Source organism: Tympanuchus pallidicinctus, unplaced genomic scaffold, assembly GCF_026119805.1.
Source record: "Tympanuchus pallidicinctus isolate F22 unplaced genomic scaffold, pur_lepc_1.0 scaffold19, whole genome shotgun sequence".
Taxonomy (NCBI): Eukaryota; Metazoa; Chordata; class Aves; order Galliformes; family Phasianidae; genus Tympanuchus; species Tympanuchus pallidicinctus.
The window spans coordinates 11,523,560-11,541,198 of record NW_026294710.1 but is presented as its reverse complement, the minus strand read 5'-3'; the positions used below and the strand labels follow the sequence as shown (position 1 = coordinate 11,541,198).

At 42.9% G+C, this 17,639-nt stretch overlaps 1 protein-coding gene across 3 annotated transcripts in view; it reads right to left on the bottom strand.

Annotated features, from left to right (window-relative positions):
• USP6NL (USP6 N-terminal like) overlaps positions 1–16,809 on the bottom strand; it is a 114,851-nt gene extending 98,042 nt beyond the window's left edge. Inside the window, exons 1-2 of one of the 3 annotated variants that reach the window (XM_052681203.1) lie at positions 16,754–16,809; positions 10,580–10,669 (exon numbers count right to left, since the gene is read on the bottom strand). In XM_052681203.1, the coding sequence (XP_052537163.1) occupies positions 10,580–10,583 (4 nt within the window). In that variant the 5' untranslated portion in view covers positions 10,584–10,669; positions 16,754–16,809. Of the gene's footprint in view, positions 1–10,579; positions 10,670–16,176; positions 16,263–16,530; positions 16,655–16,753 lie in introns of those variants that run through there. The other 2 variants (XM_052681202.1, XM_052681204.1) reach the window with 2 other exon arrangements.
• Between the last annotated feature and the right edge of the window lie 830 nt (positions 16,810–17,639).

Sequence of the window (17,639 nt, the reverse complement as noted above, 5' to 3'; positions counted from 1 at the left end):
CTGATAATAACACTGCCTTGGCATACCTGGCAAGAGTTAGTTCTCCGACTTTCGTGTTACACTTACTAACCAATGGAAGAAAAAAGAAAAAAGAACAACCACCAAGAGTTTCACAGTGAGCTTCATATTGTTTCTTTTAGTTTATTTCAATGTTTGGAGAATAAATAGATCTTGAAATGTCACTTGAAGTAACTCACGAGCCTTTGAGACAGGAAATATTTTCCTACCACTTCGCTAAAGGAAAACCTGTGGGCATTTTTGTTGCTGCTTCTGGCAAAGAAAATAATATGATGGGGGGAGGGAGATGATTTTAGTTTAAAAAAAAAAAAAAACTCAACACAAAATTGACACTCCTTAGTTTGTACCTAATCTTTTCACAGCTAACTATAAACCAACGCTTCCTCTCCCATCTTCCAGACCAACCTTTTCAGATACTCTTGTGGTAACTAAATGTAACTGGGGGGCGGGGGGAAGACGCTAAAAGCTTGTCTAGCTTCTACAACCAGAAACAAAGATATGCAAGATCTATCCTCTCCTAGGAATGTGAGGAATCAGGATCTGCAGAAGTGCATGGTTACAAAGTATGGCTATAGCACAGCAATACTGATAAGAACAGCTACACCTGGCAAACAGATTGCCAGAAAGTCTGGGGGAGAGCAAGAAAGGAGGGCTCTGATATCATAGTGTTTGTACAACTCAGAAATAGCAGTGTCATGAAAGAAAAGTCCTCATATGAGCTGTAAAAATTCTGGGGAAAAATAAATAAATCAATAAGGTCCTTAATGAAAGCAGCAAAGCTGATTTAGAGACTAATTTTCCTGTCCCTAACAAATTCCGGGAAGTCCCACTCCCGCTCGAAAAAAGCTCTGAGTGAGCCTTTCAGTGCTCTGCCATGCAGTTAGGCTGATTTTCTAAGAGCTTTTCAAGGGTAAAACAGAAAGGCTGCATTCAAGAATACTCTCCTATGGCAAACCAAAGTGCTTTATTAAAACAAAGTACCCTTTTACATTAATGTTCTTTCAGATTATGACTGTATTGGCCAAAAGCAGTGCAGATTCTTCAGCACATTGATGTGCTGTTTCAGATGGTAATTGATTATGCTACACAGTGTGGAAAGGGGAAAAAAAGAGGGGGAAAAAAAACACCCACAAGGCATCAGCTTCACAAGCCAGGCTGCAAGTCCTACACAGCTCCCTGCGTACTGCAGCAATCTGGAACAGGGTAGAACAGGGATACCAGCAGCCTGGAAGAAATGCCAGTGCGATCTCGTCCAGTTCCAATTTTAAGAATGAAAGGCCCTTAATTATAGAGGGGTGCTTTCACAATGAGAGAGTAAATGAACCTTATAATCAGCTGCTTGATAGGATATCATCTAAGCACAGCTACTTTGTTTCCATAAACATCTGCAAAAATCCTCTAACTACAGAAGAGACAACAGATCAGATATCTTAAATTTATATCTTAGATTTAAACAACACTGCCAGTCACAGAGCCAGTAATTCTGCAGGGATCACTCATGTAACTGGCTGATGACTGTAACCCCAAGTATTTTCACACAGAGAGTGGTGACAGTGGAACAGGTTGCCCAAGGAGGTTGTGGATGCCCCATCCCTGCAGGCATTCAAGGCAGCCTGGTCTGGTGGTTGGTGACCCTGCACATAGCAGGGGGGTGAAACTAGATGATCTTTGTGGTCCTTTTCAACCCAGGCCATTCTGTGATTCTATGATTCCATGATTTTTCCATCCCTGCTACAATTCAAAATTGTTCCCTATTAAAAATTGCATCAGAGCAGGTTTTTAAAAGGCTGTCAAATTATCTTAAAATAACTGCACATCCAGCCAGGCAGGTATTTCGTCTCTTGAAAACGAACAAAGGAGAAACAACACTAAATGAGGTAACAACTCACCTTTTTTTCTTACTTGTGACACAGTTACACTACTGAGCAGCAATAGCTTCATTTTTCCAATAGTGTTGTGTATTAGTCAATCAATTACACACAAAAGGAGAACCACATGATTCACAACAGGTATATTTATATAGGTCTATAATTCAATGGGAAATTAAAACAATGCTGTGGTGTTTAATGCAGCAGCCTCTACAATGTCCTCTCTGCAGTGACTGAAACACGCTGTCCTGTGGCTGCATGGTGCCTTATGCAAAGAAGTGGGTGCCTGCCCAAACATCTACGCCCATAGCTCTTGTTTTCTGGCTGCATTTTAGCTCTGAGTTCCTCCACGCTTTCCCTTCAGAGTGGGCTTGAACACCACACTTGACTTATCACAGGAATGAATAGGATCCCAGACCTACGAATTGCTTACGTAGTGGTGGATACTTGATACTCACTCCAGAGAACAAGGTTGCAGTGTTCCTTGCTACTTGCTCTTTCTGCTGCAGGAATACCAATAACCCACAATAAAGGCATCATTGTGTGACATTCTATTTAAGGAGTTCAGAGATGGACCCAATAGAGGCTAAGATTTAAATTTACCCCCCCAAAAAATCTCCCTCAGAGGAGTATTATCTTGCCAAAGGCATGCATTCTGTACAAAGCAACTTGTCATAATTCAGTAGTTCTCACTGGCCATGAATGAAAACAGCAAGAGGCAAATTTGGAATAAGGACTATCTCCTTTTGTATACATACAGAAATAAAAGAAGCTGCATATGTAAGTATGTAATTTATAAACAGAAACATAACAATAGGACAAGGGGGAATGGTCTGAAACTGAGACAGGGGAGGTTTAGGTTGGATATTAGGAGGAAGTTTTTCCACACGGGGGGTGGTGACACTGGAACAGGTTGCCCAAGGAGGTTGTGGATGCCCCATCCCTGCAGGCATTCAAGGCCAGGCTGGATGTGGCTCTGGGCAGCCTGGTCTGGTGGTTGGCGACCCTGCACACAGCAGGGGGGTTGAAACCAGATGATCATTGTGGTCCTTTTCAACCCGGGCCATTCTGTGATATCAAAGTATATTGTACATTTAAACATCCATTACATGTTAGATGTTCATAAATATAACTTGTAATAATGCATATATTTATATCATCTGGGCAATTTTGGGGGCACACAGAGTTAATCTTAAATAAGTTGTAAATAACCTAACCTTGCTTTCCCTTGAAACCATGACAAAGAATAAATCTAAAGAGCAATTATCTAAAAGGGAAATAGTAGGGAGCAGTAAGCGGCTTTCTCCAGTAACACTACACAACAGTATTGGGGGAATGATTTCCAATTGAAAGAGAGGAGATTGAGGTTCAATTTTAGGGGGGAAGTTTTTCACTCAGAGGGCGGTGAGGCTCTGGCACAGCTGCCCAGAGAAGCTGTGGGTGTCCCATCCCTGGAGGTGCTCAAGGCCAGGCTGGCTGGATGGGCCCTGGGCAGCCTGAGCTGCAGAGGCTGGAACTGGATGGGCTTTAAGGCTCTTCCAACCTAAGCCATTTCACAATGGCAACTTTTCTGCCACAGCTCTCCTGCCAACTCATCGCTGACAACAGTGAGCCAGCAGCAATATCTTGGTTTACAAACAGAAATTATGTTGGTTTAAAAGTAGGTGTCATAATGCACTGACTTATTTAGAGAAGCCCCATCAACCATCAATCTAAACCCACAGAGAGAACACTAAACAGAACACTCCCTTTATGATAACCATATGTAAAGAACTGCTTCAAATTTCAATACTGGAAATCTGTGCAAAAGATATAAAGATAGTGAGCTTTACAATACCTTAACTAATCTAAATAAAACAGCAAACAGTAAGCAATACTGTGATGATGGCATCTTATAAAAAGTCGGATCACTGAGCTTGAATGTACCGCCTGGAAGCACAGTTTCCAGGATAAGATGCCTTTATGCAGCTGCAGCCTCCTGCAAAGCTGAAGAAAAGAAAGTGACTTCTCTCCAGTCTGGGGAGACTGATGATGTATTTCATCTGATTCCAACTGACAGAAGAGCCCCACAAACTCAAAAATGTTTGTCTTCCTCTTCCAATCTAAGAATAAGGCCTAAGTGCAAGGAAAGCCACAAATCAGCAGTCCCAAGGATCCTCAAGGGATCAAAAATAAAAGGATTATGAAAATATTTATCTATCAAGGCTGTTTAAACGCAGGTGAATTTCAAAAGCTTTTCTTCATTTGTGTTCTGATTGATTTAAATAACCATACACTGCCAAAAAAAGTAACGAGGGGTCTGAAGTTGCACCATTACGTCAATGTATTAAATAAGCCAATGTCACAAAGGGTGAACATTAAGAAAATAAGTTCCTTTCTGCATAACATCTATACACCTATATTTCCTCAATACTGTGCATCAGCTCTGTATGTGCAAAATATTGTGGTTTATATTTTATTCTCACTAATGAACGCTGTATTTAGAGGAGAGGTTTAATTACAGCATTGGTGAGAAACTGGGTCATCTAAGATCTGATTAGCCCTCTGGAGATGCTTCTCCTCACTTAGTATCCAGGATGATTTCTGCATTCCTAAACAACAGCATTAACACTGGACAGAACCACTCATTCCCACTCCTGCGCTTTGTCTCAGCATTGCAGCAGTACAACCATTTCTGCAGCTGTGTGGTAAGTAGATTTGGGAGCCCACCCATCCCAAACCAACCTCACGTGTTCCTCTTTGTGGCACCAGCATGAAGGAATAGAGACAGGGAAAAAAAGAATACCATCAACTCCATTGGTAAGGGGACACTTCAAAGGGGACATCAAATTGCGAAGACCCTCACTTCACTCCTGGCTGTCCCTACAAGTTTAGATCTTTCACACGAAGCTCAACTGCATCAAAAGCTTTCCTGCAAGTTGGCAGAAGCTTCTCTAACTCATCAGCTGTGACCTCCATATCTGCACTTCAAGTCAGAAAACTGTTTCCAGCACATTTGCCTCCCTGAGCTCTACCAGCAGCACCATCAAGGACAGACATCTGGAAAACAGATAAAGAAAAATACTGACAAGAAATAATAGTGAAGTAAGACTAAGAACAGAAAGCATTTCTCCCAACTGCTAGCTTCAGGAACTAAACAACTTTGTACTAATTAGTGCACACGGATTTTCATGCTTTACCCTCCCACTACAAAAAGTAAAAAAATAGGAATTATAGAATCATAGAACCAAGGTTGGAAAAGACTCACAGGATCACTCAGTCCAATCGTCCACCAATCACCAATAGCTCTCACTAAACCCCTACCTCAACACAAAATCCAAACGTTCTCTGAACACCTTCAGGGTCAGTGACTCCACCACCTCCCTGGGCAGCCCATTCCACTGCCTGACCACTCTTTCAGAGAAGCAGCATTTCCTAACGTCCAGCCTAAATCTCCCCTGGCGCAGCTTGAAGCCACTGGAGTTCCTGCACTGCTGCTGCTTCTGATCCAGGAACTCACATTTCACTACAGCGGTGTAACTGCAATCAATTAAGTGTTAATATGTACAGTTATACAATATTAGAATATACAGCTGATAGTTTCAAGAGAGTTTCAAGAAAAAGCAGAGCAAACGTAAGTAAGAAAAATCCTGTTATTAGTGATTCAATTTTTACAAGTCAGCAATATGAGCGCGCTGCCTAATTTAAGGATCTGGAAAAGAGTGAAAAAAATCACAAGATAATAAGTAATAAAACCTACAACTCAACTCTTAAACTCTTAAAATATTTTTACACGTGTCTTCAGTCTTCAAACATAGCTTTTTTCCAATCTTCTACCCGGACTTTTGACCCTTATGACTTATTCTTTACCATTCGGACCTTGAATCAGTTGTTCATGAAGAACTACTACTACAAATTTTGGTACAGATGACCCAGGAGTCAGTAGTGTCCATATTTCTCCAGAGACACTATTTCTAAAGACTAGAAATAATTACACTGCAAAATCAGAAAATTGTTAAAGAAAACACTTTGCATATTGTGTCTTCAAGCTTGTATTTTATAAATGGGAATTTAGGACTCTTAGTTCAACCAAAAAAAAAAAAACAAAACGTAAAAACCTTAGCTTGTAAGATGTTAAGATAATCTGACATCACTCAGCTATTCATTATAAACATATTTTGCCTTACTTTTGCATTTTCCTTCCCCAGCATGCAATGTTCTGTATGAATCAGAACTTACCCCTTCTCTCAATCTCAGCTCCCTGAAAACAACCCATAACTACTAATCAGCTTTACAATTACTTGCAACACCCTTTCCAAAATGCACAACCACCTTGCACCTTGTTCTGCCAGAGACCATCACCCATTCCTCAGCATTTGTTTTCTGAACAGTTTGTCTCAGTGCTCAGTTCACAACAGACCCATTCTGGCACACAAGGAGGACAAATTGGTTCCATTTTTCCCCCCTCACCTCCAACCTCAATCAGACTTTTCTTAGCCTAGGAAGTTCTGTGTGAGTTCTAAAAAACTTTTCTCAGTGGCAAAACCAGAAATAGCAATGCACACTTGCATAATTACCTAAAGTTGGCCTAACTAGGTCACTTGTGTTACTTTCCAAGTTTATTACTCAGAACAGAGAAACCAACAGCCAGATCTATTTCTTTACACACTCTACAAGGAATCAAAAAGAAGGGAGGGGGAAAAAAAAAAAAAAAAAAAGTGTTCCATTCTTTGTTTTTCAGTGACAAAACCAATGGTTTCCACCATGAACACAAGCTAGAGAGCCAGCTCTAATGAGAGGTCAAGAGAGACAACCTGCCATCAGACAGAGGCAGCCTTTAATCACACCATCGTGGTCTTGATTTGAACTGGTAAAGCAAAATTTCCCACCTCATTACCAGGCCACAGTGACCAATTCCAAACTATAAGGTTACATTGCAAAGCAGCTCTCCAAACACACGGAACGTGCTCCTGCCCTCAGACAATCACAAAGAAAACAAATTATACTGAAGCACAAAGAACAGCAGGTTCACTGCCCAGCGGTGCGCACTGTGTAAGGTTTTAGGGTGTGGGAAACAAAACCAACAACAGAAAAAGTCAGAAAGGAATTCTTATTTAGAATTTGTAACAGCAAAATCAAAGAAGGAAAAGAAGTTGGCACTGCATCCTATGCATTTAAAGGGAAAAAATGAAGATGTCAGCAGCTTGTTGCAACAGTATATACTAACAATTACTTGAATCGTTTGCAAATTGAGCTCATTGCAGCAGCTCAAACAAGTTCATTGCACTGACCTTCCTTCAAAGAACAAAGCACAGGAAAACTCCCAAACCTAAAGAGCACAGTTTATAATCATAAGAATTTATCACGATACCACACATTTTCTGGTAGCTAAATGTCAACAACTGGAGAAAATGGGAAAGATTAAAATAAGTCCTTCTGCAGTGTGACATTCCTGGCAGGTCAGACACAGCCAGGATTGTTCTGACAAGCTATCTTTATATATAAAATAAATCAAGATTATTTAACTTGGCTGCACTGCATACTCTTACCCACCCTTTAAGCATGCGACCTTACTGTCCTATGGGGCACAAAATGTCACAGAGTAACCCGAAATAAGGATGAACCTCAGTCTGATTTACGAAAACAGGCATTTATAAAGGCATTCAACAGAAATAAAAGCTTTAAAAGAGTTCACCTTTGTTTGAGCAGTTTTGAGATTCCCTGTATTAGAACAAAAAACTACCATGAATGCTCAACCGCACAGCTGTATCAACTCGCTTCTCTGCTACTGAGTAACACAGGACAGGAGCCACAGTGAAAATGTGTGCTGAAACGAAGGAAACAGAAGACTTGGATAACAGAGGTATGGAGAAGGCTGTATTACTCCATTTTTTTTGCCTCAGTCTTCACTAGCAAGTGCTCCTGTCACATTTCCCAAGTAGCAGAAGGGACTGGGAGCATGAAGAGTTGACTGCTGTGGGAGATCAGGTTTGAGATCATCCAAGGAACCTTAAGGAGCACAAGTCACAGAATACTCTGAGTTGGATGGAAGTCCTTGAACTCTGAGATGCACCCATGGGTTCTGCGGAATTGCAGATGAAGTTAGAATCATAGAATCACAGAATGGCCCGGGTTGAAAAGGACCACAAAGATCATCCAGTTTCAACCCCCTGCTATGTGCAGGGTCACCAACCACCAGACCAGGCTGCCCAGAGCCACATCCAGCCTGGCCTTGAATGCCTGCAGGGATGGGGCATCCACAACCTCCTTGGGCAACCTGTTCCAGTGTCACCACTCCCTGTGTGGAGAACTTCCTCCTAATATCTAACCTAAATCTCACCTGTCTCAGTTTAATCTTAGTTGTTTGGTTTTTTTGTTTGTTTGTTTTTGTTTTTTTAAGTTGCAAAGCCACTGTTCATCTTTGAAACATCATGGCAGGCCAGTGCAGTTCTCAGCTGCTGGAAAAAGGGAAACATAGCCACCATTTTTTAAAAGGGAAAAAAAGGAAAAGCCAGGAAACTACAGACCTGTCAATCTCACCTCGGTTTCTGGCACGTTAATGGAGCAGATCCTCCAGGAAACTATGCTAAAGCACACAGAAAGCAAGGAGATGACAGTGGCAGCAAACATGACTACACTAAGGGCAAATCCCCCATCAAATCTGCTGTTACCCCTCTACGACAGAGTTAAAGCACTGGTGGACAGGAGAAGAGCAACTGATACCACCTACCTGTAGCCATGTAAAGCATCCAACACCACACAACATCCTTCCCTCTAAAACAGAGGGCCATGGATCTGACAGATGGACACTCAGTGAACAACAAGTTGGCTGGATGGTCACACTCCACACAGTCAGTGGCTCAACAATCAGTTGGAGATGGGATGGCACTATTTATCTAACATCGTTGTCAACAACAGGGGCAGGAGGATCAAGTGCATATATTCTTAAGATGATAAATACTTCGCAGATTGAAGTACTTCATAAAGAGGAGCCTAAAACTATGCATGCTAAGCTTGTAGTTCAAGTTCCTCTGAAGCAAACTGTAAGTTAAGAAGTCCAAGAGCAGCTGAATATAAGTATCTGATTTTTTTTTAACCCACATTTTTAAAGAGCAGCATTTTCAGTTGTGTCCTCAAAGTCCACCACTGAGAATAGACCTAAGCATTCAACCTAACACAGGAACGTGACCTTCTTCTGCAAAGAAGGGACTGCACTTTGCTTTAACTGATTGGTTAAAATTACTATAAATCACCACAAAAGCCCTGCTACATTGTTATCTTCCCTTTCACCAGAGATAGTCATTGCTCCTAATGCAAAGCAAACTCTCCATTCTGAAACCATGTCAAAGTCTCATCAAAATCAAAGGTGTTTTGCTCAAGTAATGACAGCATTTTTTTGCTCTATCATCACAGCAGTACCTCTGTGAGTCACACAAAACAAAGCAACCGCGACTTAAAAGGTAAAAAGACACATATGTATTTGTATGTTTAAGACCATTAAGCAGTGACAGCACATGAGACATTCTATAAATGAGTTATGATTAACACAGCAGTGTTTGACAAGTCAGGATATTCAGGTACGTGAATAAACTGCCTGGGTAAAGAGGTCATTTATGCAAGACTGTAAACATTAAACATCAGAAAATAAACAAATGTGAACAGCCATATGTGAAACAGACAGAATTCTATTTGCACTCAGCATGAACCCTAAAATTTAGCAAACATCAAAAAATGCTACTGAAAGAATTGCTAATTGCCAAGATAAAACGAGATTTACTCCATGACTTTCTTCTTTCAGATGTCACGTACAATTATTTTTATTTAGTTTGACAAGAAATTCAGCCAACAAGCTTCTTTTAGTCACTTCCAGACTTATTTTACTAACACAGGATATAATCACTCTACAGACATTCTCATTCCATAACAGATTCAGTATACTTGTGTTGAAACTAAGCTGCTATTTACATATTCCTGTGCACATGAAGTTAAAGCATTATTCCTGTGTCACGCGAGGCTAGGCAATGTTGCTGCCAAGGTTTATAGTAAGAGCTCTCAAATCCACAAAACTTATGAAGTACGTTCAAATACTTAAAACATTTTGATAAAAAGAAATCATCTTAACCATCAGATCCATCCAAAACAAAACTTCTGGTGTCTTTCGTGTTTTTTTCTGTCAGGAGGGATCTTAAGTCACACTTTTTGAAGGCTCACATCTTTCTAAAACGTGCCAAAAATTCCTTTGGGATCAGAGCTCTATACTGGAATTTGAGCAATAAATATTTTTTCCCATAAAATGAAGTCCATTCATTTTATGTTGGATTTTCACCAGCTACTTGAATTTACTGGATGTTCATGTATTTTGGAGTTTAAGAAACCCAAGGCATTCTCCCCTCAGAGCTGTATGCTTTACTTATATTGAAAAGAAAAAGGAAAAAAACCCACACACAACAAACATCAGCTTGTTTTAGAACTCACCTTCATGAAAATGACACCAGACTACCAACATAAAGCTTTACAGGGCACATATTGATCAAGATTTTGCAGGTTAAAAATAGCACCTGTCAGATCTGAGCTTTTATTACTGAATAAATGAAGACAAAATTCATAGACCCGTTTTAAGGCAGAGCTCACCTCCCAAAGCCCACAACAGATGGACAGTTCTTCTGAAATGCAAACTAACAGTTGGTTTTTCCTTAATAAAGGAATTTACTCACTCATGACTGGAAATTCCTTCGCATGTGATCCAAACCAGGTCTCGAAGCAAGGTATCTTGTTGGAGAAGGTTTCTCAGAGGTATACATGTCCTGGTAACAGTAAGAAAAAGAGACTAATCACTTTTCAACTTCAAATAAATAACATCTATTTATAACAGGCTCTCCCATTAGCTTTTCACTAGCCCAGTCTTTGTTTCTTTTTTAAAGGAACACAGATGTATTTGTTATGATTGAGGAACTGGACACTAATGGATATATCCTGAAGTATCAATTCAAAATGTGTACTGCCTTTGACATTCAAATTATAACCTTGTTTGCAAGGACTAGTTCATGAAAGACAACTATTTCCAAAAGATACCAGACGTTCTTAAGATCAGAAGAAACTACACTATGGATGCAGTAACTGAAAATACCATCAAAGCCATGTTTTCCTTCAGTAGAGTTTTCCTCAGCTAGCAAAAAGATGCAATGAAAACCATACTTAATGATATAAAAGAACTACAAACCAATTTACCAAAAAAAATACGGACTGGCACCAGCACCCAGCACTTCCTTGGAAACAAAACCTGAAAGTTCGGATTTCTACTAACAGTAAACAATCAAATCAGTCAATATCTAACCAAAATGAGACAAAGGTACCTAAGTAGGGCAGGTAGGGATTCACTGGCTTTCCCCAAAGCGAAACACACAGAGCTTCATCTTCAACACTGACAGTACAAAATGTATGTTTTTAACATTATTACATAGTCTCCATCCTGTTGCTAAAAGCAATCTGATAGAAATGTGACATTCAAATAACTTCTCATAGCAGTTGTGATTAAAAGAAGAAACAAACATAGCTATTATGCCATAGTTTCCCTCTAATATCAGCACAAATATCATTTCTGTAAATTAAGGAACATTATGTGACTTATTTCCTCTCTTCAAACCAATCAGAACTTGCTGAACCTGACCACCTGTGACAGCCAAGCGAGATCATATCTTCTGCTGACTCAGATTTCAAGTCTCAACACTTCTGATCTCTTAACTCTTAAAAAATAAAAACAATTCATGCACCAAAAAAAAAAAAAAAAAAAAAAAACAAAAAAACAGAAGAGAGCTGACTTTAACATCTTGCAGCGTGACTTAGCAAAAACACGTACAGATTTGCAGCCAAAGAAGTAGAGGACCTATCATAGGACTGGATTCACATCACAAGAAGACTGCTGTATCACTTGCTAAAACATGCAAAAAAAAAAGTTCTGAGAGCCAAAAGGAAGCCATCAGTAATGCTGCACACTGTAGACTGAAAATTACAAACAATTTCTTTGCACTGATAAGGTAATGTAGGAAAGAGGCTCATCAGGGGAAGAAAAACTAGACAGGCTCAACCAGTGGGCCCAGGTGAACCTCATGTAGTTCAGCATATCCAAGTGCAAGGTGTTACAGCTGGGTTGTGGCAATCCCTGCTATCAGTGCAAGGTGGGGAGAGGTAAGGATGGAGCACAGCCTTGCTGAAAAGCACTTGGGTACTACTGGTGGATGGCAAGCTGGCCATGAGTCAGCAATGTGCAAAACGTGAGCCAGAAAGCCAACCATATCCTGAGCTGCATCAAAAGCAGCATGGCCTGCAAGTGAAGGGAGCTGATCCTGCCCCTCTGCTCTGTGCTGGTGAGGCCTCGCCTGGAGTACTGCACCCAAATGGGGAGTGCTCAGTACAGGAGAGATGTGGACCTGTTGGAGTGCAACCAGAGGAGAGCCAAAAATGATCCACTGATGGAACACCTCTCCTATGAGGACAGCCTGAGAGAGCTGAGGATGATCAGCCTGGAGAAGACTCTAGGGAGACCTGAAAGCAGCCTTTCAGGGGCTGAAGGGGGGCTGTAAGAAAGAAGGGGACAGACTCTTTAGCAGGATGCATGACAGGACAAGGGGAAATGGTTTCAAACTATATCTAGGGAGATTTAGATTGGATATATGGAAGAAGTTTTTACAACAAGGGTGGAGAGACACTGGAAAAGGTTGCCCAGAGAACTGGTGGACGCCCTGACCCCGAACAAGGAGGGGGGGGACTCAAGGTCAGGCTGGACAGGGCTCTGAGCACCTGATCCAGCTGTAGGTGTCCCTGCTCAGCGCAGGGGATTTGGACCAGATGGCCATTGGGGGTCCCTTCCAAATCAAACAATTCTATGAAAATAGTAACGTGAAGTAACACATATACAAACATTAAATTAAAAAAAAAAAAAAGAAAAAAAGCCAGAAACACAAAACCATTACATGGTGCAATCACTGATGAACAACAGTTTGAATTGCAGGCTCCAGCAATTCTCTCACAGTAGTTGCTAAATTAAACACGTAAGCACGCGCAGTCTAATAAAAAATAAAGTGTCCAGTTAAAATGCGTCACCAGAACTGCAGTCTTGTCAGTTTTCTTTTCATTACTGATGTCAAAATTAGCAAATGTAACTTGCATGACATTTAATCATTTACTGGACTAATTACAGTTATTATGTTCAGAACACAAATGAATGTTATAGAAGTCACTCCACCCAGGTCCAAAGCACTTCTGGACAGAGTTCTATACACCTCCTGCGCTCAAGTTGTTTTTCTATCTTGTGTAGAGTCCACTGGACAACTGGCATCTCCAACCCAATGTGTTTTTCCTAAGGCATCGTCTCACCTTGGTTTTTAAGTACGAGCTCAGCAAACCTTGCCTCACAGACATCACATTATGTGCTATTTTATTGTTTGTACGTACAGGAAAAGGCTGCTCATGGGGAAAAACAAAACATTAGCTCTGAAAACCACTTCACATTGATGATAGCATCATCGTCCATCATATCGTTTATCAAATCCAGTCACATAAGACTAAGGAAACAAGGAGTGAAGAATATAGCAGTTATATTCCTAAACTTAGCAGCTATATGCCTAAAAACACACTGCAACTATGAAAAACTAATGTTTCAGTAAATCTTAGCAACTTCAATTCAGACTTCCATGTACAAAAGGTTCTCGCTCTCTGTATCTGCATACTTTGTTTAGCTGTCGCTAATATCTGCTTAGTAGCCAGTAAATGCTTCCCAATAAATCTAGTTTTCCTTCTTTAAAACAGCAGGGATATTTGTTTTATGATATTTCCCTTGTTTGTAACTTGGACATTTTCCTCAAGGCCATTTTCCTGGACTTTGGAAGAAAAAAAAAAAAAAAAAAAGAAAAAAAAAACACACACACAAAAAAGAAAGCTTCTTATTTTAACTTGCAATTTGGAGCATAATGACAGCAAGAAGCATTGGAGAGCCAGGAGTTAACCAAAGCTAACCAAATACCAGGAAGTCAGTACATTCTATTGCTACACAATATTGATGTTTTTCTTAAGGATGTGTGTTATGGAACTAAAATCACTTTGCTCTCTTAACCAACAACCCTACTTATGTCAATGTTTACCATGTTCTCTCCTGTACACAAACACAACTTAATACCATTAACATTATTTCTTTCCACTGCTGTACGTTGATCGTCTTGCTTAAATATAATCACCAAAATCTGCACTTTTATTCAAGACAGGAGCTGATGTGTTCCTGCAATTAGCAAGGCTATTAAAAAAAATGGGGAGGGGGGGAAACTTACACACATACCTTTGATCTTTCTCTCTTCCTGGAGAGCTAACCCTTGTATCCAATCCAGCACCTCATCTACTAAGAAGACATTTAATAGCCCCTAGCATTACTCAACTGCCATAGTAGCAAAATGATCAGCATTTTAAGTAAGGTTTGAACGGAATGCCCGAGGTGGGAGAAGTTCTTCACCAATTTGAGCACACTAGAAATGTATTCAGTTTTCCCACACCTAACATCAGGTCTCCTTTTTACCAAGTATTCTGTCTCATAATAATGAATGCAAACCAGAATGAAAGTAAGTTACAGCACATTATAACTCTGTGCACAAAGATTCTATCCAAAGACAAGACAATTAAGGATTCAAGTCTCATCTGTGATTACGTTATTGTAGCATCTGTTTAACTTGGATACTAAGGCATTCACGCTATAGATTTATATCCCCCAATCCCCAAGACACAGAAGTTAAAGGACCACCATACAACCAAACATGTCAATGACAAAATAGCCTAAACAGAACCTGCCTGCAAAAAGCAGTATTCTGGTGTTATTTACTTTCTTCTTTAAAGCAAAACGTTACTGCCCCCCAAAGAAAACAGAGCCAGAGATTTCAGAAGCATGTTTTAAGGTTTTGTAGATAGCTGGTTGCCAACAGTATGTTTGGAATGATTGGTTTCCATGCTGTATGCTCAGAAGGCAGCGGAACAGCTTCTTAAAAGGCAGTACTAAATACTCACTTCACACAGCAGCCAGGCTGAATTAATTTCAGAGTTATAATCAGCTAAGAGAAGCTACAAGGAAGCAAGACTAAACCATGTAATAGCACAGCTATTAACAAAAAAATATAATAAAAATTCCAAACATAGCACCTGGCTTCCCAATATCCTAGCTCAGCAACATGCCCACGACAGCAAGAATGTAACATTCGCAAAGCACGAGTACTACATGATTTCTGAGTTCCCTTCCAACCCATGACATTCTATGATTCTACTACTTAAGAGGCTCCACCAAGCCACGGACTGGCCGCAAACGAGGAAGCACACAGAGGTACAAACGAAGCAGCGCACGGCACACCCACTCCTTTGTTCAGAGCAGGAATATTTACACTACAAAGCGAAGCGCCTCAGTTTCAGGCACTGCTGATTGGCCGCCGCCTGCGGTACACACGAGTTTGAGTTTCGGCTGTCACACAGCAGCTCCAGCTCCCAAGGTAACACACCGAGCTAAAAACCACACGGAGCAATTCGTTAAAATGAGCGTTCTGACTGAAAGGATCCTTCACAAAACATCCTCGTTGTGAACAAGGCTGGGAGACTCAATTTCGTCTCACTTTAAAGCAACAAAAAAAGCCAAAAACAGGCCGTGCTAACAGCCTGCCTCCCGTGCAGCCGCCTGCTCCAAACTGAGAGCTGCACAAAGAAAGTTATTATTCGGAAAGTTATCATACAGGAGTTGGGCAGAGGTGCTGTATGTCAGCACCTGGCTCTGCCTGCCCAGGGACAGAGCCCAGGACAAACCTTGGGTGGTTTCCTGCGGACAGACGTCCACCTCTGTGTTTCCAGAGGGAAACACAGCACGGGAACCTGGTGCTCTGCTGGCAGTCCCCGCGGGGATGGAAGGTGAAGAGAGGGCCGTGCGGGGCGAAGCACCCGGGGCTGCGGACCCACTGTCTCTCACCGCGGCTCTCGGGTTGTTGCCTTTCAGCTAAAGCCTTACAAAAAGCACAGCAGAGAGCAGGTACAAAACGCACCGGCGCCTGGAAGTCCGATTAAAACAAGTTTTAAACATCCAAATCCTCCCAGCTCCCCACGGGAGCCATACAGCGGCCTTACTCTGGCAGGGAGGGGGGCATCGAGAAGCCCTCCACCCTCAGCAGTGACCCCCGACCCCACAGCCCCCAGTCCCACAGCGACGCAGACCCCACAGCCCCTCGCAGGGCCGCCACCCACACGGCTCCTCTTTGGAGATCCCCCCCCAGGGGCAGCCCCAGCACCTCGCTCCAACCTCACAAAGGGACCGAGGGGCATCTCCAGCGAGGCTTCCCTCGCACTGCCCCGACACACTGGGCTCGGCCAACCCCCCACGCTGGAAATGGAACAGCCCGGAGCACCCCGGTACCCTCCCGGAGCCGGCTCCCGCCTCTCCCACCTCCCCGGCTCCAGGGGGTGCGCGCAGCCGGCCCCTCCCGATGGAGGATGGTAGCGCCCGCCTCCCCTCAGCTCTCTAGGAACTCAGTTCCCCCCCGCCCGCCTCATTGGAGAGGTCGGACGCGGCGTTTCCCCCCGCACAGCGCCCCGGGAATGGAAGGGTCCGATCCGCGACCCCGGGGGGGCGCACAATGGCCGCCTGAGCCCCTACCTTTGCTCGCCTTCCTCTTCTCCCTCCTCCCAGGGCCTCCGTCCGCCTCCTCCCTCAGCGCCACTTCCCCGCTCTGCTGCCCCAGGAGCGGCGGCCTCCAACCAGGAAGTGCCCCGGCGTGACACCGGCGACCGCCGCTATGGAAACCCTGCCCGCCCCCGCCCCTCCCCGCCCGGCGCCGTCTCACGGGGCCGGACCGCCGCCGCCGCCATCTTGCACTCACAGCGAGGCGCGGAGGTGCCCGGCCCGGCCCCGCTCCCCGCCGCGTCCGCCGCCATCTTGGGCTCCCAACGAGGGCCGGGCAGCGCCGGCGGGTTGGTGACGCGGCTGAGGGAGCCGTGCCTCGGCGAGGCCGGGGCAGCCGTTGGGAGGCCATCGAGACTCGTGTTTGGCTCCAAGCCCAGCACCCACCTCCTTTGCTACTGTGCTGGGTCTGCGCCTTGCTTCTGTGGTAGCGGGGGAAGAGCAGCGAGCAGGACTCTTCCTCGTCCATCACAACTACCAAGACCCTCGTGTTTAAAGCCCCGATCCTTTTTCAGTTTTCTGATACACCAACACTAGATACTGGAAGGTTGAAATACAGCTTGATGAGTGGTGTTCATAAGCTCGTACATGGAAATAAAGGGGCAGACCACAATGCCCATTCTAGCGCATCGCTAGAGGGACAGCTTTGATCCCAACCCTGCCTCTTAAGCAGCTTCCAAGCCGCCGTCCTCCCACTCGCCGCACACAAGTAATGCATCCATATGCATGGCTATGCTTTGCATCGGGCTCTCACCTCGCTTACAAACAAAACCAGAAGGGAAGAAGCACAGAAATGTGACAAACAGCTGTTTGAGGATATGAGACATCTCCAGTGATGTCATTACCAGAAAGCGGTTAGTTTGGTGTAAAAAGAAAACCATTGTGGTTACGAGGGAATTTGAAGTAGCGACGCAGTGTGATTTCACTTTAGAAGCATTAGATTAAAATAAACAGTAATTAAAATGTACTACTAAATGACATCCAGGAATGGTAGAAAAGAAAGCAACATTCAGTAAATGTTTAGAGTATATTAAGTAATCCTGTATTCATGTAATAACACGACCTGTTGGAGCACGTCCAGAGGA